This window comes from Vigna unguiculata, chromosome 5 (genome assembly GCF_037176805.1).
Source record: "Vigna unguiculata cultivar grain cowpea cultivar isolate G323 ecotype 2 chromosome 5, ASM3717680v1, whole genome shotgun sequence".
In the NCBI taxonomy this organism is placed as follows: Eukaryota; Viridiplantae; Streptophyta; class Magnoliopsida; order Fabales; family Fabaceae; genus Vigna; species Vigna unguiculata.
The window spans coordinates 19,689,006-19,716,640 of NC_140796.1; the positions used below are offsets into that span (position 1 = coordinate 19,689,006).

The following is a 27,635-nucleotide window of genomic DNA, read 5'->3' on the forward strand; positions in this document are numbered from 1 at the left end:
TGGAAAATGTAGATTGATAAAATTTTACAACTTCTGCTTTTTATTGTATCGAGGGAATGACATTCCATCATTGGTAATAAAAGAGAAAAAAAATTGAAAAATCTTAATAATAGTAAAAAATAAGCTTAACTTACTATCTCATGAATTCTTTGAATTAAAAATCATAAAAAATTAATTTAATTGTACATATATATTATATCTAAAACTTAATCATCATTATATTTAATGTGTTATTATAAATTCTTGTACCATTATTTGTTATTAATTCAAGTAATGACACACATCATCTATATTTTTATAACATTAAGAATAACTTTTATCTTTATATGGATTCACCACTAAAAAATAGACTTTTGATTAACAATATTAGCAAAATGTAATACTATTATCATCTTTATTTAGTCAAAAATCAATATGGTCATTGAAGTCTCTCCTTTAGTGAACAATATTTAGCATATTTCTCTTATTTATTTCGTTAATTGTAAAGATAGATAAACTCTATTTTTTTATGAAAAAAGCACAGAAAATTTGAAAAGCATAATAAGAACCATATTTAGATATCAAGAAACCATATCTTTGTGCACATGAGTAAATTAGTATGATGCTATTCCAATTTAATTGATGGTATCAAGTTCGAGTATTGGATATACAATTAAGTAAAAATATTCAAATAGAAAGTATTTGATTAGTTCTACCCAACAAAGGAGCATCTCCAATAATAATAAAAAATATGCTATGTGACTTATTAAAAGAATATATTCAATAATAATTGATAAGACACCATACATCATAAATTTTCTTTACATGTACATTATTTTTCAAACTTGTTATCCCTTTGAACATTTTGATTGTTCATTATATAACATTCAAAAGATTATTATTTTAAACAATATAGTTATCACATGTTTAGCCATTTTGAAGTCCTTTACAAAGTGGTCCCAATTATGAAAAATGAAGGATATATGAAAGGAGAGTGTTTGTGGTGATGATGAAATTAGCAGTGCAGAGGAAGCTGAAAATTGAATGCATGAAAATGGTTTAAGCTTGCACAAAAACATACAACAACATTGACATAGTGAAAGGATGATGATGCTTTAAAGGAGAGACAAAATGTAACTAAAAAGATTCAAATGGAAGATGAAAACCCAATCCCCATAACCACAAATGGATGAAAAATTAGAGAGCAACTAGGTTATGTGTTTGACAATGAGGGAATGACCATGTAAGATGGTATAAATGTCCTTAACATCTCATATAATCTTACACAGACACATTACAAACTGCATAAAGAAAATTAGTAAATCAGATTCTTGCATCTGAAATTGGAATTCCAACTTTGTTGCATTTTGTGATAACTCCTTTGTATACTATAATTCAATGAATGCATCCATGATTTTACAACAAACATGTGATGGTACTAACCCCATGGCTTGGCTCGTGAATTGATTTTTTTTATATTTTGCTCGATTGTAACTACTATTATAGGTGAACACATTAGGACCAGAAAAGGAATTCAATTGTCAAACTTTCCCCTAATATTCATCGACAAAGCCTTTATTTTGCATTAGTTTTTCAAATTCTTATAATGCAAAATAAACCTAGCCCTTCTTACAAACATTCTGTCATAAAATCAAGCCTACTCTGCTGACCCAAAAAACAAAAACTGAAGCCTAATATTGAAAATTCTTAAGCCAACCAATTTAAACCCAATGGCTAAAAAACAAATCTTGCCTTGAAATATTACATGAAGGCTGAGGCATCACAATTGTACTATAATAACACAGGACACCATAACTAAAGGAAAATGGGTAGCTAAAAAACCTAACAAAATTTTATGTATCTTCATGTACTGAGGTGGATAAATATCAATCTCTGTTTTTCTTCATCATTTCTTGAGCAGCTTGTTGGTAAACATCAAAATATCCGCTCTGGTAAGGATTTCTCAGCCGGAAGTTGAAGTAATTCTCGAATCCCTTCACAAACCTGCATTGTAAGAGTTTAAAGTTCATGGAACTCTACCATAAAATAATTCTTATTGCATAAAAATAGATAACAACTTTCCTAATATATCTTGATGGAAAATTCAATCCTTGGTTCGTACTAGAATTATCTTTAACACTACCCAACATTCTTTTTTCATAGAAAAAACCATCACTTAACTTGGGCAAATCCACTCAACTCAGTCAGCCCTCACCTACAATGGTCAATGCAAAAAAGGACAGACCCAAGTAGGTTGAGTCCAGCCCATTAAAGATTAGCTCACTTCTCAGATGTGCTAATCTTATGAAATGAAAAGGCCCATAACTTGGGGACAGTAAGGTGAAGTTTTACCATGCATATTACTTATCTCAATATCTAAACACCTAATTTAACATTTCCAAGTCGAACAATATAAATATGTTTAGCAAAGGACAACAAACAATAATCCTTGGTAGACTTCAACTTGATCTTCATGCATGTTAAACTCTACTGTCTATGTATTTATGCCCCATGACTAGAAAATTCTAAATACGTATGTATAAATTAACAACTAATTATAACATTATTTGGACAATTAATCCAACATAGTCAAACAAGAATACACGAGTGGTAATAAAAATTTAAGCATAGCAACACATTACCACTACTATTCAAAACAAAACCATGCATTTTGTTTCAATTAACATATTTGGTAATGTGGATTACATTTTAATGCCCATAGTTAATTCATTGGTATGCACCAGTTCATGCTGAAGCAAACACAAACCCAATTTGAGGTAGGGTGCTTTTTTTTTCTTAGTGAGCTGACCCATAAATAGGTCATAACATACATGCTCTGTAGGCTTTTGGCCTCAAGGACATTAGACCCTTTGAGGGTTCTTCTGAGCTTCTTATCTGTCTCATGTGGTCTTAGGTTGTGTACGATATGCTAACCAATGACCACCACTTACGCAGGAATAATTATAAGAAACAAAGGAATTAAGGACATACAAGCTTGATTTGGGCTTTAATTGATGCAATCAACCGGGTGTACTCATCTATCTGCCTGCAACATAAGCATGCCTTAAGTTTCAACATGCAACATTATTTTCAAGTTTCAACCTTAAAATGAATAGGAAATAAATAAAAAGAAAATTACTTGCCAGTGTGTAGAAAGATAGACAAAGAAGAACAAAATGAAAATAACTTGACCCTCATAGCCAAAAGATAAAAAATAGACCAAAAAATTCAAGACCTAGTCACAATTCTAGGGCTAAATGCATAATTTAAACAAGGATCTATTAACTGTTTCCATAATGATGTTTGACAAAACTTCTGTAGTTGTATCTTGACATCTAATCTCATAGTGGAACAAAGAACCAATTGATGGACTAATACCATATTACCCAAAATGCTTAAGCACACATTTTTATAATGATAATCAAGCCTTCTAAACTATCTTATCTTTCTATATCGGTCAAATTTGTTTAGTATAATGACCCACAAACCATCCTGAAAGTTCACTAACCTAAGTTACACATACATCAATCATGAACTCTAAGCCTATCCATGTCCAAAACACATGCAGGGGAAGTCAATGAGATTAAAAAGGAAAACCATAGAAAATTTTTCTAATTTCAATCATATGAAAGATAAGAATTCTACAAAAGTATAGAATACGATCATTTACTATACCTCTTAGCCAAAGAAATACCAAACTACAACTAAAGAAAACAAAGTGTTTCAGTTCATTTTTGAAAACACATGTACATGGATGAATCAAACTCATGGAGAATAATGATACAAAATATGTCAATAGGAAATATACGGATCTTGACCATGGGTTGACTAAAGTAAGTTTCAACATAACAAATAGACTGAAAAATCATAATAAAGAGATTGGTTTTCATGTTTCAACTGAGTAAATTATGTTCAATCCAAACTTGTACCTGGCTATCTTTTCTTCCCTTTTTTCTATGTAGTTCAAAGCTTCCGACCAAGTAAACTCCACATGGAATCCAAATCCTACATCCACAAATATGCGTTGTGTATCTGGCCTGTAAAGTTTAAATAAAATACATGAAATATAAGAGATGTACTAGTGGGAGAAAGGTTTCCCTGAGTTTAAATCTTTGTCAAATTGATTGTACCCAAGAGAAGGAGGGGAGTGGCAGCAGAACGGTGTCTGCATCCACGTTAGCCATATAACACAAATCCTAATGGTTGATAAGATGATGATGACTGATGTTGATAATGATAATATATCAAAAATGTCTATGACCACTAACTACAAATATAAGATATGCAATTGAAAAACATGTTTGATCATGATTCATATGGACTGGTGATAAAATATGAGTGCCCCATAGGAAAATTAAAAAACAAATTGAGAAAAAAATAACATTATTAGTAACCAATGCTAAAACTAAAATTCTAATGACTTACACTTCTGCCTGCAGGTACACTTCAGACCCAAGATTGACCAAAGTTCTTAGACTGGTTACACTATTCTTCTCTAGATTTTCAATGTTTCTTCGCAGATCAGCACTAGTAAACAAGTCAAGTGATATAACAATGTAAAAATTTGTTTTGACCTTTAAGTGTTAGTCCTTAGATGGAGATTAATCACCAATTCAGTTCTGCCTACAACTAAGATTTACATGATTTGAACTTTCAATGCTACTGCAGACTTTATGACAAATAAATAATACATAAAGTTGTTGTATTGATATTTCAGTCTTACAAGGTTATTAAATGATCCTAGCTGCACGCACATACTCTAAAAAGGATACAAAATTTTTTGTTGTTCAAAAACCTTGTCCCTGAAATAAAGAGATTAGAAAATGAGTAAATACCATTAGCAGAATTTGAGTCATGCACATATAAAACTACTTTAAATCCATTTTCGAATACATAAATTGGAGACCTCAAAAAGCCTAGAAACACACATAAATTACTTATTATACAGAATGAACTAATTATATAGCTTATGTACAAATAAATTTCCCATTAAAAGGATTTAGGGTATTAATAAAAAAAACACATTTAGTAAGACAAACATTTCATACACATTGTTTCAAAACAATAAATAGAATGCAAAGGAGAGAACATCATACCGTTGACTAATTGCATGAATAAGATCAGGTTTCAAGCGTTTGTCAACAAATTCTTCATACTTTCTAACTTTCTCTCGGCGTGCGCTGTCCTCCATATGATGAGAGTCCTAGTAAAGGAATGGTCAGCAACAAATTGTAAGCTATATTAGTAAAATGCACACATTCATGCTTAAATTCCCAACACCAATCAACAAATAACAGACAAACATATCCTAACTTGATGTTCACTTGAGCATTTTATCAAGTATGGGGGACAAGGAACAAATCTATTGGAACAATATTTACATTAAACACTTTGCATTACTTTCATAAAAAACCATTTTTACAAAAAAGAAAAAATAAATAACAGATCATTGAAGATACTACATAGAGAGAGTTTCATATGGTCGGAAATCTTACCAAAGAGAAAGAGAAGAGCAGTAATTGCTTAGTGGAACAGAGTATGCAAGGGAAGTGTCTCCAAAGGTAGGGTTTTTTTTATTCAGTTTGGAAGATCAAAAAATTGAGAAGTGTCCCGTGACTATGTCGTTTTCATATTTTAAAGATCCATAAACTGATTGGGGGCAATAACATCCCATGTCACAGAAGAAATCGGTGTATCGTTCACTTTTTGTTGTGTTTCTGAGTTTGAACATATCACTTATTAATTATTATTTACATCGATATATATATATATATATATATATATATATATATATATATATATATATATATATATATATCTAGAGAGAGAGAGAGAGAGATATTAAGTGAAGACTCTAAAATGACAAACTATGTTATATTCCAAGCACGTCCCTTCATGCAAAACCCTTTGGGCTTGAAGTGTAGACAATCCACAGGTCCAACTATCTCATGCTGTAATTATACAAACATTCAACCAATAAAAAACTGTTGAAACGAAAGAATGGTGACAGCACTGTACCTATATTTTATACATAATACGTAGAATCCATCTCATAAATTTAGGACATCATTTCCTTAATGATAACAAATATCTGAAAAATGTTTCCTGTGATATCTCAGCAGACCCCCTCTAGTTAAGATCTAAGCTAGTAACAAATAACCCCTTTAAATAAAAGAAATCAAACTACATAATTTGAGATACGAGAATGAAGGGACTGTGACGATTCTTTCAGACTATAGAAGGGCGAACTGATACTTTTGGTAATGTCATGTGAGTAGATAGATGTCTCTGATCTCAAAGTGTATGACTTGAAACAAAAGAGAAAATATATCGGAACAATGACATAATAGGGGATTGGTTGCAATGACCAAAAATTATTCAAATCATGCCTAAAGTATGAAAGGCAAAGCAGATAGGACCTAAGACATAAACACGCGTGCGAGAGCACGGCTGATGAAAAAGATTATCAGAACAAAGAACACAGCAAGAACAAAAGGAAGACAAATGTAGCCGAAAATGTGAAAATGTGTTTGAAACATGGCAATAGGATGCGCTGCAATACAATTGTCTGAAACACACCGGTAATATCATAATATGCATGGTGGTGGCTAAGATGGCAGAAGATGTGGTTGGAATGAATAACACAGCTGGAAAACGGCTGAACTTGTAGGAATCAATAACATAACAAAGGGGATTTAAAATGTCACAAGATGTTGGAGATTGACACAGCATCGAAGACGATTAATTTGCAAGAAAAATCGTGAGATTAAAGCAGAACTCGGAATTTTAAGAAGCATAGCAATGAAACAATGATGGGTAGGTCAAAAGGACTGTGTTGCTCTAATACAACGTTGAAATTAAAGAATAGTGTGTTTATTCCACGATAACAGTACAATATTCATATACAGGGCTAAGAGAATCAAGCTCATAAGTTTAGGGATTAGAATCAAGGACAAAAATCAATCTACCTGCAGAAATAATAGAATAACAGAGAGATGGTATAACTTCCTTAATCACATTAATGGACAAAAATTCTCTAATTGTAACAACAAATATCTCAACAAAAACATTGTCATTTGAAACACCTTAAAGGTAATACAGTTACTATCATGAACCAACTATTCCAAAAGCTTAAGTTGCTATCTGAAGACACACTAATGATTTTTCTTAGAAAGTGGGATAGGCCTAACTCAACCCTACAAATTTGATCATATCTCTAGCCAACATGGGATCTCCTATAGTTTTACATTATATTTCTAACATATTCCCTCAGGTTTGAAGCAAAGATAATGCAACTATCTCATCCTGAAACTAAACTTTTTTTATCAAACTCTAGACCACTTGGTCATAAAAGCTTTGCTAGCATGTCAAGGAAGGACTAACTATCCAAAAATTTTAAACTGTTAAATGAAGATATTTCATAGTTCTAAGAAAAGAATGCCATAAAGTAATGCAATCTAGGCCCCAAATATACCGAATGAGTATCTGCCATGCCAGCCTCCAACAATTCTTCACGGACAGCCTCATCAGAAAAGGGGTGGATTAAACGAAAATAAAATTAGGATTTTGAAGGCACCTTGATCAGAAACAAGCGAGGTTGAACTACATTTGCGGGAGAGATTAGCAGAGAGCTCACAGTACTGACGCTCGTACCCTTCGAAAACCTCACTCATCTTGCCACACCCTTGATGGAAAAGATGAAGAAATTAAAATTGAGAATTGGAAAACAGAAATAGAAACTGCATGAGTGGTGGATGATTCGATTTTACCCTAATTTGAATGGAAAAGGGTGCGAGGGATCTGAACAAGATTGGGGCTTTGGGTGTGTTGTTGGTGTTAACAGTGAAATACGTTCGTGGAAGATGTGAGGTGAGGAAGGAGCAAGACCAAACAAGTTTCCTTCTGCACTGAATTAACTGTAATTTCACCAACCGCAGGGAAGGATCGCCTGCGGTTCGAACAATTTGGTATGGATCTAGGTAATGAACTATGTTTTATTTTATTTTGTACATACACATATACACACCACTCTCAGTATAAATTTACAGTCCCTACCACACACCCTCAGAAAATAGAAAAAACACGTGCATACACTCATTTCGGGGTGCAGGAATAAAAGCTCAAGCCACCTTACTTTATAAACCAAAAAAAGGCACAACGAACCAAAACCACTCTATTATTTGCTTTGTATCACATTGTTTCATCTAAGTGTGAAATACGTATTGTCTTCGTATATTCTTTTGCTTTCTGAATTATTCTATTGCAAACTATATTGTTTTCTTCTAAGTAAAATTGTATTAAAAGGCATTCCAAGTACGAGTTTGGCAGCTGAAATCAAAGGGACTAATCAAGAGAAGATCAATATGATAAGAATGTGAATCAAATTAACGAGAACAACCTGAAAATCGAAGAAAGCCTCTGCGGGGAAAAAATTCTTAACAGGGCACCTATTAACAAGACCCGATTCACCAAATCTTACTCAAATAACAAATAAAACCTAAACCCAAAATATTGGACACAAAACGAAAAGCAATAAAATTAATTTAAGCAAATGAACCAAAACAACAGAAAACCCTAAAATTCGTAGGTTGGAGAACGAGATACTAACCTTTATTCACTATTCACGAAATTCACGTCTGAGGTAGAAAGGGAGACGCACGGTGGTGTTGACAGAGACGCACAAAACTCAGGCGAATTGGTGCTTTGGTTTGAGGTAGATGAAGAAGGAGGTTGTGTGCTGAGAGGGAGACGAAGTGGGGCGGTGCAATGGTGATTAGACGGAGACACGGTGGTGATTAGAAGGTGACCCGGTGGTGATAGACGGTGGTGTGAAAAAGATTAATAGGGTAGAGGGGAACTGAGAGGAAACGCAGTGAGAATTGGTGCAGGGAAATTGAGATTTTTCACTGTTATTTTTAAGAAAGAGGCACGGTTACACTCATTAGCCCCCATATTTTTCAAGGACAACATTTATAAAATCGTGGCTTTGATTAGTTTTTAGGTTAAATTATTATTTTACTCCTTTTATTAATTTTAAATTGGCCTCCTAATTATTTATTGTTTTAATTTGATCTTTAATGTTTTATAAATTATTTGTTGTTTCAATTGATCTTAATGTTTTATAAAGTAACTTAATTTAGTCTCCAAGTTAACAATATTAAAATTGATAATGGAAAAGTGATGTGTCACTTTAACTGTACGTCGCATGTAACTATGTGCTTACGTGGAAGATCAACCGAGAAAGAAAGTGGGTTCGTCATTTTAGGTGTGATTCATGGGATTGGGATCAGCTCATTTGAAGGATTGCGAGTTGGGTGTGATCGGCATCATTGGGATAGAAGGCGTTCAAAAATTTTAGAATTAATTCACGAATTAATTTTATTAGTGATTCATTTAAAATATTATGATGGGCTCAATTGTGATTTAATAAAATATAAAGATTTATTGGTTATTATTATGGGAAGTGATAATAAAATAAAATAAAGATAAAGATAAAATAAAAATCAACTTGATGGACGTTGGTTTATAAAAGGAATTAGGGTTCTGTCTCTGGCCATAAGGTAAGGTTCTTTTCACAGTAACCGATCAAGAACGTGTGTAAAGAGAAAGAAAGACAAAGAGATAGATTGGAAAACGGTGATTTATCGTGTGAGAATTATAAATCTTAAAGATCTTTTATAAGTTTTACATGTAGTATCAGAAAGATTGTAGGATTTATGATTCTCCTATTATGTGATGTTTTCCCCTAATGCTATAAACCCTAATTTAATTTTTATCCCCAATCTTCACGAACCCAAATTATTAACGAGGGTTTATAATTGCAATGCAAGGTTTAACTGCAAATAGAATTCAAAGCTTTTCCTTATGCCATGCCTTGAATTAAATTGGATTCTTGTTTTTCCGAAGTTACAAAAACTGTTACCGTGTTACCCTGTGAATGGCAAAATGGTATTGAAAGTTTAAAAAACCTACCTGTGAACGTGTTTTTTGAAATGAGGGAGTGAATGGAATAAAACTACCCATGTCTGAATGTGCTTAGGGAAAATAGGTAATGTTTTGATTGGTTTACGTTATCAATAAATTAATATTAATTATTTTATTTATATAAATAATTAATAATTTTATTTTAATTTGTAATAATATTTATGTTTGTTATTGTTAAATTAAAATTAATGAGGATGCTATATAAAGTTTATAGCAATTAAATATATGTGTATTTATTTATTTGAAATTAAGTATGATAAATTTTGTTAGTCACTAAAGTGGCCAAAATTTTAAAGTTTATATGATTTCAAATTATTAATGTTTTTTATTTTAATTACCCATAGTATGGATGCTAAATTATGAATAATTAAATTTATGGGTTAATTAAAATTCATTAATTATAAGGCATTTAAGGATCGCCCAAAGGTTGATTAATTGTTCTCATAATTAATGAACATGATTGTAGATAATTTTGTATGTGTCACTAGTTTTATTTATATACCCAAAAGTAGTAGGTGATTCTAGTTGATGCATATTTTAATTATCAATAATGTTATAATATGATTAGCATCATTATGCTTATGTTTGTATATTATTGGATCTCCCAAAGGAGAACATTAGTATGCATAGAATGATTGTTTATATCTGAATTTGTTTTTACATTTAGTTTTATGACTCAAAGCATTAATGTTAGGCATGTGTTAATTGCAGTCTCTGTTTCGGTATCTTTACACTCGCATGCTTCGTCTGTTCCAGTCTTTAATGGGTTGAATTTCCCTGACTGGAGTGAGCAAGTCTAATTTCACTTAGGTGTTGGATCTTGATCTAGCTCTTCTAGTTGAAAAGTCGGCTGCTATCACGGATGCTAGTAGCAATGAAGAGAAAGCCCATTACAAAGCTTGGGCAAGATCAAACAGACTTAGCTTAATGTTTATGAGAATGAGCATAGCAAACAATATAAAGTTAGCTCTTCCCAAAACTGATGACGCAAAAGAATTTATGAAATTTGTGGAAGAGCGCTCCCAAACTGCTGATAAGTCTCTCGCTGGGACATTGATGAGTACGTTGACCACTATGAAGTTTGACGGTTCGCGTACTATGCATGAGCATGTGATCGAGATGACAAATATCGCAGCAAGACTTAAGTCTTTAGGAATGGCAATAGATGAAGGTTTTCTCGTGCAGTTCATTCTGAACTCATTACCGTTTGAGTATGGTCCGTTTCAGATGAACTATAACACCATAAAAGACAAGTGGAATGTGCATGAGTTGCACAGTATGCTAGTTCAGGAGGAGACCCGACTGAAGAACTTAGGAAGCCACTCTATTCAGTATGTGAAGAATCAAGGAGCTGTTGGAAAGAAAGTTGCTAAGAAACATGGAAAGGGTAAAGGACCACTGAAGATTGACGAGTCCTCAACCAAAATCTAGAAGAAAAATGACAAATGTCATTTCTGCGGGAAGTCTGGACATTTTCAGAAGGACTGCATAAAGCGTAAGGCTTGGTTCGAAAAGAAAGGTGAACATAATGCTTACGTATGTTTTGAATCAAACTTAACTGAAGTTCCCCATAATACGTGGTGGATTGATTCTGGATGTACGACTCATGTTTCTAATGTGATGCAGGGATTTCTTACAACCCGAACCATAAACCCAAATGAGAAGTTTGTCTTCATGGGCAATAAAGAGAAAGTTCCAGTGGATGCGGTCGGGACTTATCGTCTAATCCTCGACACTGGATATCACTTAGACCTTATGGATACTTTTTATGTACCTAGTATCACTAGGAATTTAATTTCTTTGTCTAAGCTTGATATTGCTGGATATTCTTTTAAGTTTGGGAATGGTTGTTTCAGTTTGTTTAAGCGTACTTTTATGATTGGATCTGGTATACTTTATGATGGTTTATATAAATTGAATTTGGATAATTTATATGTTGAAACTCTTATGACTTTGCATCACAATGTTGGCACTAAACGTAGTTTAGTGGATGAACGATCTGCTTACTTGTGGCATAAACATTTGGGACATATTTCCAAAGAAAGAATGCAACGATTAGTAAAGAATGAAATCCTTCCGATTTAGATTTTACTGATCTGAATGTGTGTGTGGATTGTATTAAAGGCAAACAAACTAAACACACAAAGAAAGGAGCCACGAGAAGCACTCAGCTTTTTGAAATCATACACACTGATATATGTGATCCGTTTGATGTAAATTCTTTCAATAAAGAGAAGTACTTCATCACCTTTATTGATGATTTTTCGCGTTATGGACATGTCTATCTACTGCATGAGAAATCTCAGTCAGTAAATGCCTTGGAAGTTTATATAAATGAAGTGGAAAGGCAATTTGACAGAAAGGTGAAAATCGTAAGGTCTGATAGAGGTGGTGAGTATTATGGAAGATATGATGAAAGTGGACAACACCCTGGTCCATTCGCTAAGTTCCTTGAGAAACGTGGTATTTGTGCTCAATACACAATGCCAGGCACTCCACAACAAAATGGTGTATCAGAAAGGCGTAATCGAACCTTAATGGATATGGGAAGTGAGCTCTTAACTATACTAATAAATTTGCAAATACTTGATTGTGAGTTGATAATAAACAAATATGTGACCATTTAGTTGATGCATTAATTAAAACCATGAAATATATAAATGATCAACATGGTGGGTGTATTGGACCAAAAATATCACCCTGTATTCGTTTTGTAAATGAGATTGACTCATTTCTAATTTTTTTGGTGATGGTCTTATTATCAACTTCTATGAACGTATAGTACATGAGAACTCATTGGTCTGAAGAAGTTTCTTGATTCTTAAGTGGGTGTCCACATGAGTTTTTCAACCTTTTTTTTCGCATCATAACAGATCCAGGATGGCCTAACTGATCATATCAAACAAGAAATTCTTTTTGATTCGTAAACTTCTAGTTTACCATGACATGCATTTTAATTGTACTAATATATGCATAGTACAAATCATCCAACTGATCATGCCAAACAAGACATTCATTTTGATTCGTAAACTTCTGGTTTACCATGACATGCATTTCAATTGTACTAATATACGTGTAGTACAAACCATAAGAGAATGTTGATAATTTCTCCAATACACATTTTTTTAACTCAATCGTAGAGATATAAAGATATTTCATATCTTTTTCATTGTTTGTCTCCATATGATATCTATTTAGACAAATATCATTGAAACTTAATAAGTTTCTATCAACTTCTTGGTAGAAGTATAATAGCTCTTCTAAAGCCTTCAAATATATTTAGTACTATAAATAATACTAACATTGATGTCTCACATTATCAAACAAGAGAAAACATTATTACTCTTGAGAATTGTATAAGTTGTTGCACTATCAATAAGACACATATCCCCATCATTGGTATTAATGTCAACATTCGTTCTTCATATAAACGTAAATATCAATATGAGATAATCTTTTTTTTAACACCCTCATAACCAATGAGGTGATTAATGCTTCCATTTGGTTTAGCAAAGAAAATAATAATATCAAGATAAGTAGCATCTATATGGTCATAATCAAAATCACCATCTTCATAAGCAAAATGTGTTTCTATTATTTGTAAGATGCTTTGGTGTACGACAAGTACAACTCAAATGGCCTTTACTATCATAAAGATAATATATACTTTCATCTTATTTGCCAATATTTTCACATTTTTCTTTTCCCTTTTTCACATTATTGTGCCACTTCTAGTGACAAAATGTGTCTTTGAAATTTCCTTTATAACCATGTCCATAATCAATATCACGATCATGAAAATATAAATAAAATGTTGTTTCATTCACTTTTGGGAATGAAGCAAAACCAATTGGACAAGTTTCATGATTTTCTATCAAAAGCTCAGTGCTTTGTTCGGCCATACAAAGGCATGAAATAAATTCATAATATTTATTGCTGCATTAACTTATGGGAATGGAACAGATTGGATGCATCTGATGATTTTTCATTAAAAACTTCATTGTTTTGTTTAGCCATACAAAGGCATGAAATAAATTCATAATATTTATTGCTGCATTCACTTCTCGGAATGGAGCAGATTGAATGGATCTCATGATTTTTCATCAAAAGCTTCATTGCTTTGTTCAGCCATACAAAGGCATGAAATAAATTCATAATATTTGTGAAATCTCTGTTCACAATATTGTTCTCGTAGGAACAAATTAGTTGTTCAGATGCTTTATTTATTTCTTTCATGGTATCACCAAGACCCATTACATCTAAACGTATTTCAACATTTAATATCCAATATAAGTAATTCTTCCTTGTAATATCAAGGGTCACAAATTCAAATTTTGCAACGTTTCGTGTGTTTATAACTAGCACATAAAATAATAATAATAATAATAATAATTATAATAATCACCATCATAATAAAAATAATAATAATAAAACAGAGAAGAAAATTAATAAAGTCAAACTATTCTTATCCCAAGAACAAGAATATAAGATAAAATTGTAAATGAAGAAAGGATTAGAAAAAATCTGGATTGAGACACGCAAAACATTAAGAGAACAAAAAACACTTTCACTAGCCTTCAGTTGGTTGAAGCATCATGCTGATAACATGTTATAAAATAAAGCTAATAATAGAGAGAATAATAGAAGGAAGATTAGAAAATGAGAGAATAGGAAGCAACTTTTAGGTGTGTCTTATTAATGATAGAAATAGTCCTACCTATAGATATAATAGGGTAACCCATAAAGGATACAAATCAAATAATTAATACAAATATTTACAAAAAGAGTATTGAATCATGAGTATCATATCAATCATATGAGTATATGAGTAATTGTGTCAAATCAAATCAATGGACGATCATTAAATCATACCAAGTAATTATATTTATAATGATAATAATCATAATAATAATAATAATAATAATAATAATAATAACAATTATGGATAATAAAAATAATATTAATAGTAATAATAATTATGGTGGTTAATAATATAATATTTTTGGAATGCCAATTTTTTAAATTAGATATGATTGTAATTATAATAACTAGCGTAACACAGGCGCTATCGCGTCTGTGTGTATACATCTATTAAATATGCGTGACATTATATTAATAGGTGATAATATTATAATGTTATTAAGTTAATATATATATATTAAAATTATATTTATTAAAAATAAAGTGAAATATATCAGAACAGATAAAAGACTAACCATTGATAAATAAAGAAGAAGAGAAGAAATAGAAACATCTGATTTTATAAAAGGTTTGTAAAAATAACGGTCAATTTTTAAAAATTTAATAAATTATTATATTTATAGGAGTAAAATCGGTATTTTGAAAAGTGGACACAAAAAATGGAATCCCCTTTATATATTGTTATAGATAATATAATAATTATAGTTCTTAACTATAATTCTTAATAATGATAATAATAGTAATAATTAATAATAATAATAATAATAATAATAACTTTTTTAATATTGCTTTTCTCATATCAATAATATTATTAACAACTTTACTACTAATAATATTAAGGCTTAAATATACATTTGGTCCCTATTTTTGTTGATTTTATTCAATTTGGTCCCTATTTTCGTTTTATGTTTAATTAGGTCCTCATTTTCGTTAAATTGTGGTCAATTTGGTCCTTTTCACTAACGGCGTTTAAATAGTTAACGTTTTTGAACAGTACATGCCACGTGTCAGCTCCTGGTTTTTTTGATTTTTTTTTTAATTTTTTTTTTAATTTTTTTTAATTTTTTTTAATTTTTTTATTTCAAAAAAATGGTCCACGTGTCAAGTTACAATTGTGCCACGTGTCAGTTTGTGGTAGTATTATTTTTTTTGTTCAATTTAGTCCCTATATTCGTTATTTTTTGTTCAATTTAGTCCCAATTTTTATTAAAATAAATCAATTATGTCCTTTTCAAATTCACACTAAATTTAATATCTTTTATACAAATTATATTAATATCTTTTCTAAAATTGATCTTTAAATTTATTATTTTTTAAATTCAATTATAAATTATTAAATTTAATTATAAATTGAATAAATTCTTATATTTAATTTCTAAATAGAATATAATTATTTAAAATATTATAAGAATATAATTATTAATTTTTTCTAATATTTATATTCTAAAATATTTTTAAAATTGATATATAAAAATATTTTAAATATTCAAAAAATTTTAGAAAAATAAACTAATATTTGTAAAATTAACATTTACATATAAAATATTTTAGATTTTAATATCTAAAATGCAATAAAAATATTAAATATTTTAAATTTAAATGTAAATTTTACAAATGTTAATATATATTTTTAAAATTTTAATAATTATATTTTAATAATATTTAAATAATTATATTTTAATAATATTTAAATAATTATATTTTATTTAACAATTGAATCTAAAAATTATATTCAATTAATAATTAAATATTATAATTTATAATTAAATTTAAAAAATAAGTAATAATAATGTCAATTTTAAAAATTAAATGGTTCTATTTTCACAAAATTTGGGACTAAATTAAACAAAAATAACGAATATAGGGACTGAATTGAACAAAAATAACGAATATAGGGACTAAATTGAACAAAAAAATAATATTACCAAAAACTGACACGTGACACAATTGTGACTTGACACGTGAACACTTTTTTTTAAATTAAAAAAAATTTAAAAAATTTAAAAAAAAAATTAAAAAAAATTAAAAAAAATCAAAAAAACCAGGAGCTGACACGTGGCATGTACTGTTCAGAAACGTTAACTATTTAAACACCGTTAGTGAAAAAAACTAAATTGACCACAATTTAACGAAAATGAGGACCTAATTGAACATAAAACGAAAATAGGGACCAAATTGAATAAAATCAACAAAAATAAGGACCAAATGTATATTTAAGCCTAATATTAATAATACTAATAGTAATAATATATAATAATAACATATAATAATAATAATAATAATAATAATACTATTATATAATAATAATAATAATAATAATAATAATAATAATAATTATTATTATTATTATTATAATAATAATACTAATATTGATTATAATTGTACTACTATCACTACAAATAATATTTATAATAATAATGTTATTAATAATTACAAATAATAATACCTATAATAATAATTTTATAGAAGTTTAAATGAGCAAAGAAAAAATCTTATAATAACTAAATTACATTTTTTTTACATGTAGTTTGTTATTTTTTTTAATAATAATGAATTTAGGTTAAAAATATAGATGAATATGAATATTAATACTAATGTTAATGTTAACAATAATAATCTATAACTATATAAAGAGATACATCAATAACAAAATAAATAAAAAATTCAAGTAATTGAAATATGATCTCAGAATAAATAAAAGTAGAAGATGTCTATCTATAATAATAATAATAATAATAATAATAATAATAATAATAATAATACTCTACAATATTATCTTGTAATGATACAAACAATAATAATAATAATTTTTCCGGTCAAGGACTGCGAGAGAACCCTAAACCGAAGATAAAAAAAAAAGAAATATTCTAACCTTAGTTAATGATTCACTTAGGCCAAAATAATTCGGTCTCTTGACAATGAGAGTAACATTTTTATTTATAGACAATAAATCAATTACAAATATTATTGATATACATCCTCAAACAATGCATAATAACATCCTTAGCAAATAACAACTAAAATATCCCCCTAAATAACAACTAGAAGATTTTCTTTAAATAATAAATATTATATCTTTTCTAAATATCTCTTCACCCAAAATAATTAACTTCATAGAATCTACGCTCTTATATTCACCTGCATATCTCCTCAGTCTTAGCTTCTTACAGAGAGGTCGGTCTAAAGACGACTCCCTCTCATAACTTGATCCATCTATCATTTTCAGTGGCGTTGATCTACAAACGACTACCTCGGTCTGCTGGAGATTTCTTATACCTTTGCACTTTGACCTCGGCTTCGTGGAGATGTCTCTTTACCTTCATATTGTGACCTCGGCTTCGTGGAGATGTCTCTATACCCTTGTATTGTGACCTCGACTTCATGGAGATGTCTCTACACTGTCGTACTATGACCTCGGCTTCGTGAAGATGTCTCTATACCTTCGTACTGTGACCTCGACTTCGTGGAGACATCAACTTCCCTTCTTAATTTATTGATCCTGACGTTTAGCCTTGGTGATTTGTCGACCTGCTAGACCTAGCCAGGTACATAGCTCTCCAACATCTGAGCTACCTCTTCTCGAGATGAAGAACTCAAAAGTTGTCTTATCCATCACTGCCATTTATCATTTCCCAGATACCATCATAACTTCCCACCTACTCTCTGCCATGTGTCTTCCATCAAACGACCTTTTTCAAACCACTATCTCCACTTCCCCCTTTATGTCAACATTACGTAGCCCTAAATCGACCATTTTTCCTTCCCTTACTCCAGCACTCTTTCAGTTTCCTCTCCCTCCCCGTTGCCTCCATTTTCCTTTCTCACAAGTATTTCTCCTCATTCTTTTCTTCCATTTCCATATCTCGTTTGGCTATATTGATTTCCTATTTTTATTGCTGCTATTGTATTTAATCATTGTCGTTGTTATTACCATTCTTAGACCTCTAGTTACATTGTAAAAAGAGCTCCTTCCCTATTTTGCCCTACTGCTTGCTTTATCCTTCTTATTCTGCCAAATGACCCATTACGATTCTCTGTATCCCTGGGCAGCTCTTGCCCTGCGAAGAGAAACCTCTTCCATGACCACCCTGACCAGAATTAGGGCATTTAGACGCCATTAAACTCTATGTAAGAGCAACGAAGCTGATGTAGTAGTAGCCATCTGTGATAATGATGAACCTGTTTGTAGAGATGGTTCTTTGTATCCCTTGCCTCCTCAAAAGTTTACCTATATGTATATCACTTTGTTCGAAAAGCTAGGTTTAAGGCTTCCCTTTAACACTTTCGAGAAAGAACTCCTTACAATCCTTAATGTTCCTCCCTATTAATTGCACCCCAACAATTGGGCTTTCATTCGAGCTTTCCAGGTTCTTTGTACTCATTTCGGTATTACTCCCTCGACCAATATGTTCCTTTATTTCTTCGAATTACGAACTCCTCCCAAACAGACGTGGGCTTCCTTTAGTGGGGTCAATGGTCGAGGCCTATTGACCCTATTCAACTCTTCCTATAAGGGTTTTTAATGAGTTTTTATTAAGATAGTAGCTCCCGAGCACAATCTGTCCCTGCTATTGGGCTTTCCCCTATACCGGTGTCAATCTCCCAACCTACAAAGTCCTCGGCAATTAGGAGATCTGGACCTCTATGAAAAAAGGGACTGCTTGATGTTGGAAAAGCTGGATATCATTTTCTATACACTAAAACTCTTAGAGCTGGAATTCTTAGTGGTAGATCTAAAATTCCATATCGGTACTTACCTCCCTTGTCTATCTCCTTGTGATTTTTCACTTCTGCCTTTTCTAACCCTTTAATTTTTATTTTTACAGAAAGTCTGATGGCGATATCATAGGAAGATGTACTGAAACGAGCCTGCCAATTGAAAAAACAAAAGACTTCAACTGTTGGAGCTGGCCCCTCACTTCCTCCTACTACCGAGGTTCAGGAAGACTTGTCCGAGCATGATCTCGAGCCTTTAACAAGGAAATTTAAATCTTCCCGAGGCAAGCAAGTGATCAAGGCTACTTATCAGCATTCCACTTCCTAGCTTCAAACTCCTCTCCTTCAACAACAAGTAGTAGATGATACAGAACTAAGTTTTTGGAGTCCTATTTTGCCTCACTCTAACCATAGCCGAAAGCACAACCTTTTGCTTCATGATGCTACTTACTTACAAACTTGAGACTTTAAAAGTCTCTAGGAGGGCCTATTTGAAGGTGTTCACAAGGCCGAGGCGTTCGCCCTTATTTTGATGAACTAATTCAACAACCTTTCTTCTCAAGAGGAACAAAAAACTAAAGAGTTGGTGCTGAAGGAGAAATCATTGGAATCTTCTCGGGCTGAGGTTGCTCGTCTTAATACCGAGGTTGTTGAACTGAGGGCTTTTCATGATCAAATAAAAGAAAAAGATGACCAATTGCTAGCGATGACCACTCAAGTGAAGGAGCTGGAAAATGAAAAGAAAACTTGGCTTGATAAGGAGAAAGAACTACTCAATAACTTAGAGTTCCTCAAGGACCAGATCGGTTCATCACTTAACATGGGTTTTCAGCTAGCCCTCGACCAAGTTCGCATCTTCTACCCTGAGGCTGACTTGTCACAAGCGGATGTTTCCAAGTCTATTATTGATGGGCAACTTGTTGAAACCGAAGGCTGATATATTCTTAACATATTTTCTTTATGCTTCTCAATATTTATTTGGTCTGTACCTTGAACATCTATTTACGCTTTATGATATTACCATGCTTTTATTGATCGCTCGCCATCTAATTACTTGTTTTTCTTGCTACAACTTTCTCTTATTTCTGACATTCCTTCGTATAATGATAATCTTATCTCTACATGCTTCTCCTAGGGATTCATTCATCATTATCAAAGCTTCCATTTACATCCTGTAAATCATTCTTTCTTAACCATTAAATCCCTCGAGCTTACATCGAGCCATTAGTATTCACAAGTCAATCTTAACATTTAATCAATAAAGTACTCTGTCTTTGACCGAGCTTTCAATACATGCATAAATGTAAAACTCAATCAACAAATTACTCAATTTTAAAACGAGCTTTTCAATACTTGCAAAACACCTACTCATGAACCGAGCTTTCAGTTCCTTCAAATCAATCTAAGTACTTAATCAATAAATTAACCGATTTTAAACCGAGCTATCGAATCAAAACTGCAAAACATCTAAACATGAATCGAGCTCTTAGTTTCTTCAAATCAATCTAAGTACTTAATCAATACATTAATCGGTTTTAAACCGAGCTATCAAATCAAAATTGCAAAACATCTAATCATGAACTGAGCTCTCAATTCCTTCAAATCAATCTAAGTACTTAATCAATAAATTCATCGGTTTTAAACCGAGCTATCGAATCAAAACTGCAAAACATCTAATCATGAACCAAGCTCTCAGTTCCTTCAAATCAATTTAAGTACTTAATCAATAAATTAATCGGTTTTAAACCGAGCTATCAAATCAAAACTGCATAACATCTAAACATGATCCGAGCTCTCAGTTCCTTAAAATCAATCTAAGTACTTAATCAATAAATTAATCGATTTTAAATCGAGTTATCGAATCAAAATTGCATAACATCTAATCATGAACCGAGCTCTCAGTTCCTTCAAACCAATCTAAGTACTTAATTAATAAATTAATCGGTTTTAAACCGAGCTATCGAATCAAAACTGTAAAACATCTAAACATGAACTGAGCTCTCATTTCCTTCAAATCAATCTAAGCACTTAATCAATAAATTAATCGATTTTAAACTTAGCTATCGAATCAAAACTGCAAAACATCTAATCATGAACCAAGCTCTCAATTCCTTCAAATAAATCTAAGTACTTAATCAATAAAGTAATCGGTTTTAAAGAGCTATCGAATAAAAAATGCAAAACATCTAAACATGAATCGAGCTCTCATTTCCTTCAAATCTATCTAAGTACTTAATCAATAAATTAATCGATTTTAAACTTAGCTATCGAATCAAAACTACAAAACATCTAATCATGAACCAAGCTCTCAGTTCCTTCAAATCAATCTAAGTACTTAATCAATAAAGTAATCGGTTTTAAACTGAGCTATCAAATCAAAATGACAAAACATCTAAACATGAACAAAGCTATCAGTTCCTTCAAATCAATCTAAGTACTTAATCAATAAATTAATCGGTTTTAAATCAAGCTATCGAATCAAAATTGCAAAACATCTAATCATGAACCGAGCTCTCAGTTCCTTCAAATCAATCTAAGTACTTAATCTATAAATTAATCGGTTTTAAATTGAGCTATCAAATCAAAACTACATAACATCTAAACATGAATCGAGCTCTCAGTTCCTTCAAATCAATCTAAGTACTTAATCAATAACTTCCTCGATCATGGACCGAGCCTTTAGTACCCACAAATCTGAAATACTTAATTAGTACACATTCAGTTTATACATCTAACATTTATGCTTATCTTCAAGTAACTCAGCCTGGCATGGAGCACTAAGACTTATCATCAAGCAACTCAACTTGGCATGGAGCACTAAGGCTCATCATCAAGCAACTCAGCTTGGCATTGAGCGCTAAGGCTCATCATCAAGTAACTCAGCTTGGCATGGAGCAGTAAGGCTCATCATCATGCAACTCGGCTTGGCATGGAGCACTAAAGCTCATCATCAAGCAACTCAACTTGGCATGGAGCATTAAGGCTCTTCATCAAGCAACTCGGCTTGGCATGGAACACTAAGGCTCATCCTCAAGCAACTCGGCTTGGCATGAAACACTAAGGCTCTTCATTTAAACATAAATTCAAATTAAATAACGGTCCAGAATAAAAATTAGGTATAATTGGACTATCTTTGCAAAATATAAACTAAATAATTGTTAAAAAAGTACAATCCTTTAACTGAAATAAAAACGCAGATTTGACACATTTCAAGTTCGCGGTATCTCCTTGCCATCTAGCGTTTCTAGCGTGTATACTCCGCCCCCTACTACTTCCTTAATGCGATAAGGTCCCGTCCACTTAGGCGCCAACTTGTTATCCATCTGAATTAGTTGTGCTTTTCTTAACACCAAATCTTTCACTTGAAAACTCCTCGGTATTACTTTGGATTTATACTTCCTTTCTATCCTTGTTTTGACCGTTTCTCCTGAAATCCGAGCCAATTCCCCGTATTTCCTCTATAGTGTCCAAATTTGCTCGAAGCCCTTCGTCCGAGTGTGTAGCATCAAATGACCTCAGCCTTCCTACATTTTCTGCAATCTTTGTTTGTATCATTGTGTCTGTACCATATACTAAACTAAAAGGGGTTTCATGGGTAGTTGATTGAGATATGGTATGATATGCCCATAATACTCAATGTATTTCATCTGGCCAATCTCCCTTTGCAACCATCAATCTTCGTGTCACTCCCCTAAGTATAACTTTATTAGCAGCCTCGGTCTGGCCATTCGTTTGAGGGTGCTCCACAGAAGAAAAAACCTGTCTAGTTCCCACCTCATCACACAACTGCTTCACTTGCAAACATATAAATTGGGTTCCATTGTTAGAGATAATACATCAAGGAACTTCGAATCTACATATTATATTCTTCCAAATAAACTCTTTAACTTTGTTCCCACTAATCACAGCCACATGCTCTGCTTCGATCCATTTTGTAAAGTATTCCACCGCTACTATAAAAAACTTGAGTTGTCTAACTGCTTGTGGAAATGGGCCCAATATATCTATCCCCCATGCGTGAAAAGGCCAAGGTGTATTGATTGAATGTAATACTTCCGGTGGTGCTTTAGTCCAATCTGCATGCCTCTAACATTGCTCACACTTTCTGACATACTTTACACAATCATTCTTCACAGTTGGCCAAAAAAATCCAGCTCTCATAATCCGCAACATTAACGCCCTACCCCCAATATGGCTTCCACATATTCCTTCATGGAGCTTAGTCATGATTCATGTTGCTTTTTCCTTCTCCATACAAATCAACAACGAAAATAAAACCTATAGCGAAACAAGTTGCCATCAATCAATGTGTATCTACTCGAAATTTTCTTAATTGGACTTGCCTCCCCAATGTCTCTGGGTAACTGTCTATCAGCAATATATTTCTTTATTGGAGCCATCCAAGTCTCTTCCCCCTGCACCTATATTTCCATGATGTGATGCCTTTCTCCAACATCCACCCGAGGAGACACCAACGTTTCCCTAATCACAGATTTATGTTGCCTTGACTTTGTACAACTAGCCAATTTTGATAATAGATCTGCCCGATAATTTTGCTGTTTGGGGACGTGTATAAATTCAAAAACAATAAAGTTCTTGGTAATAATTTAGACATTTTCCAAATACTTAGCCAACTGTGGGTCTCGCGCTTGGAACTCTCCCTTCACCTGTCCAGCCACTAATGCCGAGTCACTTTTGACTAGTAGTCTTATGGCCCTCATTTCTTTTGCTAATAACATCCCAACTATCAGAACCTCGTATTCTGCTTGATTATTGCTAGCCTTGAATGTGAACCTCAACGGTTGCTCAATCAAAACTCCCTTTGGTCCTTCCAACACTACCCCAACTCCACTTCCTTTCAAATTGGAGGCCCCATCAACAAACAAAATTCATTGTGGTGCCTCGTCTTGCTTAGCATTTACTGGGTCGGTAAGTTCTACCAAAATATCTGACAAAAATTGAGTTTTAATCGGGCTCCTGGGCTTGTATCGTATATTATATTCTGATAACTCTACGACCCACTTCACCAACCTGTTTGATATATCTGTCTTTTGTAATATTTGCTTAATGGGTAAATCCATCATTACTTTTATCCCATGGTTATGAAAATAATGTCTCAATCGTCGAGTTGTCACCACCACTACTAACAACGCCTTCTCCAACATTGGGTATCGTATCTCCGCTCTATGAAGTACCTTGCTCACAAAATACACAACTTTTTGTTCTTCCCATGTTTCCCATACCAAGACTGAATTGACCGCTTGCTCAGACATTGAAACGTATAATGCTAAAACACTGTTCCTTTCAGGTCTACACAATACTAGGGGCTTGCTCAAATATTCCTTCAATTGCTGAAAAGCTTTTTCACATTGACTGGTCCATTGGAATTCCTCATTCTTTCGTAAGCACTGAAAATATGACGATCCTATGTCACCACTTTTTGCCAAAAATCTGGACAAGGCCACCATTCTTCCCGTTAATCGTTGTATCTCCTTGACGTTGCTCGGGCTTCACATATTTATAATAGCCTCACATTTATTTGGATTAGCTTCTGTGCCTCTCTGAGTAAGTAAGAAACCTAGAAACTTCCCTGTCTTGACCCCAAAGACACATTTCTCAGGGTTTAATTTGAGATGATATTTGTTGATTGTGGTGAATAGCTCTGCCAAATCATCCCGATGTCGCATCTCCTCAGTTGAAGTTACTACCATGTTGTCAACATTTGCTTGCACATTGCGCCCCATCATGGGGGCTAATATACAATCCATCAACCTTTGATAAGTGGCTCCCGTGTTTTTTAACCCAAATGACATTACTTTATAACAGTAATTTGAAGTTTCCCCCATAAAGGCCGTGTTTGTCCTGCAGATGCATTTTTATCTAATTGTACCCAGAATAGGCATCAAGAAAACTTAATAGGGCACAACCTAAGGCACTATCCACCAATGCATCTATACTAGGCAAAGGATATGGTTCTTTGGGACATGCGTTGTTTAAGTCGGTGAAATCGACACACATCCTCCATTTGCCATTAGACTTCTTGACAATCACTACATTGGCTAGCCATGTGGGATACTAAATTTCCCTAATATGTGTTGTAACGTCCCTAAGGGAAATTACTCAATTAAATAGATAAATAAAAGTTGAAATTCAAACATCGCAATATTATTATTCCCAAGAGCGAAAAAAATTAAAACATCATCTAATACTCCAATATTCAATTAAAGACAAGGAAATAATCTTATTACAAAATTCAAAATCCGATAACGTAATTGAAAATATAACAAAATCCCTAGCTCGACATCCCCAAACTAGCCCTCTATCCGTCGTCTATGCATCCACAACATCACCTGTATTATCATATGCTTCCGTGTAACGAATCACACGATCATCACCAATCACAAACAGAAAAGGTGAACTTATTCACAAAAGAAAATATAAGTTATTGAAATAAAAGTAATTCACCCATCTTATTTTATTCTAGTTAGTTCTTGGCCAAGACGTTATCCTCAAGGCTTTTCAACCTTCACAACACACAAATGGTTAGCCTCAGATTCAGGGTTTATGATGCTCACAGGAACCTGCCCGCTCGTGGTCCTGCCTCTACAAACCTCCCCGCTCATAGTCCTGCTCTATGGACCTGCCCCCCCGTAGTCCAACACACGTGATCCACCAGCTATGTACCTCCCTACACGCAGCATCTCTCAAGTGTGAGCACGGAACATACAAACCTACCTCGCTCGTATCCCCACACGAGAGTAACAGGATATAAACCTATATGCTCATATCATCACGTGTTCACCACCATCCATGAACCTACTCGCTCATGGCACAACATCTCCTGATCCAAGTAGAGCATCACTGCTTAAAAGCAACAAACACAAGCCATAGTCTGCAGCATTATCGCTTGGCGTAGCCTAAGCGTCGCCAAGCGAAACCTGCGTAGACCGCCTAGCGGTACAAGCCCCGTCGCCAGGTGCCAGGCCCACAAACATAACCCCTGCTTCACCGTTATCGCCTGGCGGGTCACCCTTTGCCACCAAGCGCCAGCCTCTCGTAGACCCACTGTTGCAGGTCTATCGTCTGGTAGATCACACCCTGCCGCCAGGCGCCACACAGTGAAAGGATCCCTCACACTAGTCTTATCGCCTGACAGACATACCCGTGCTGCCAGGCGCCATACCAGAAGCACCCTCTGCTGGTTTTGGCACTCAAATTGGTTTGTTCTCCAAATCCAGATTGCTTGAAACCTATATTGCACACTCTCGTATCAGTATCTGGTTCTAATTGCCCATTCACTACAACACGATTTGATTCCTTATAACTCATGTTTACCATTCAACCATTTTAATTTATGTGATTCCTCCACCATTCACTAGTTACTCCATGACTTAGTCAACTTATAACAGAACAAATTTTTCTCAATCCTTGTACCGCATTCAGCCCATTAGCAATCTTAGACTTAACCAATTAGTTATACATTCTTTCATCAATCTATTGCTATGCCTAATTTCACATACTCCAATTCATTAACCCTTCCATGACTCTTTAATATTATATACTTGCCTCTCATTTTTATATGATTATTTCCAACTGCCTAATTATCCTCCTCAAATCCTCACCACTAACCACACTTAGGGGTGGCAAAACGGGCTGGGCCCAACGGGCCAGCCCGTCAGCCCGTGCTAAAAGGAACGGGCTGGGTTGAAGATTTCAACCCGTCAGCTCGTTTTGGCCCGTCCCGTCCAGCCCGTCAACTTTACGGGCCAAAGTACGGCTGGCCCGTCCTGGCCCGTTGGTCCGTTTTAAAAAAATAAAATAAAATAAAAATAATTAAAAAGATTAACTTTTTAGATTATATATTTTAAATGTAGAAATATATAATAGTATTGTAATTTAAATCATCAACACCTACAAATTAAGTTTGAATTATTAGTTATAATTGAATAATTTAATATGTAAATTTAATAATTATTTTAGCTTATCTAATTAAAAACATTAACTAATCAATTAAAATTTAAAATAATATTTTATTTGATTAAATATGACTTTAATAATAATTTATATGTATATATAAACAAATTTAAAAAATAAAACAAATTAAAAAATTTGAAAACTAATTAAAAAAAATAAAAAAATTAAAAAAAAAACTAGACGGGCCAGCCCAGACCGGCCCGTTAGCCCGTCCTATACGGGACGGGTTGTGATTATTGGCCCGTTTCTATTTGACGGGCTGGCCCGTCCCGGCCCGTTTT

The 27,635-nt window shown here is 33.0% G+C and overlaps 1 protein-coding gene across 8 annotated transcripts; it reads right to left on the reverse strand.

Moving 5' to 3' along the window:
- Positions 1–1,494: 1,494 nt before the first annotated feature.
- LOC114185200 (uncharacterized) lies at positions 1,495–8,933 on the reverse strand. 8 transcript variants are annotated; one of them, XM_085673931.1, is made up of 10 exons: positions 8,588–8,928; positions 7,749–7,927; positions 7,556–7,663; positions 7,454–7,488; positions 5,076–5,182; positions 4,752–4,781; positions 4,405–4,506; positions 3,909–3,984; positions 2,971–3,025; positions 1,495–1,983 (listed from the first exon to the last, which is right to left on the reverse strand). In XM_085673931.1, exons 3-9 carry the CDS (start codon positions 7,650–7,652, stop codon positions 3,014–3,016), a joined length of 459 nt encoding a protein of 152 aa, XP_085530057.1. In that variant the 5' UTR covers positions 7,653–7,663; positions 7,749–7,927; positions 8,588–8,928; the 3' UTR covers positions 1,495–1,983; positions 2,971–3,013. The 8 variants fall into 8 exon arrangements, with proteins under 8 accessions (XP_085530057.1, XP_085530054.1, XP_085530053.1 ...); XM_085673928.1 differs by lacking the exon at positions 2,971–3,025 and having other exon boundaries at positions 8,588–8,930; XM_085673927.1 differs by lacking the exon at positions 2,971–3,025 and having other exon boundaries at positions 3,909–4,016; positions 8,588–8,927.
- Positions 8,934–27,635: the final 18,702 nt, after the last annotated feature.

What these genes read in the sequence shown, in the direction of transcription:
- LOC114185200 (XM_085673927.1), bottom strand. Translation starts at nt 7,652, where the DNA reads ATGAGTGAGGTTTTCGAAGGGTACGAGCGTCAGTACTGTGAGCTCTCT. An exon ending in ATTCATGCAATTAGTCAACG is followed by an intron (nt 4,782 to 5,075) that starts GTATGATGTTCT and finishes TCTTTATTTCAG; the next exon opens with GGACAAGGTTTTTGAACAAC. An exon ending in AGGGAAGAAAAGATAGCCAG is followed by an intron (nt 1,984 to 3,908) that starts GTACAAGTTTGG and finishes CTTACAATGCAG; the next exon opens with GTTTGTGAAGGGATTCGAGA.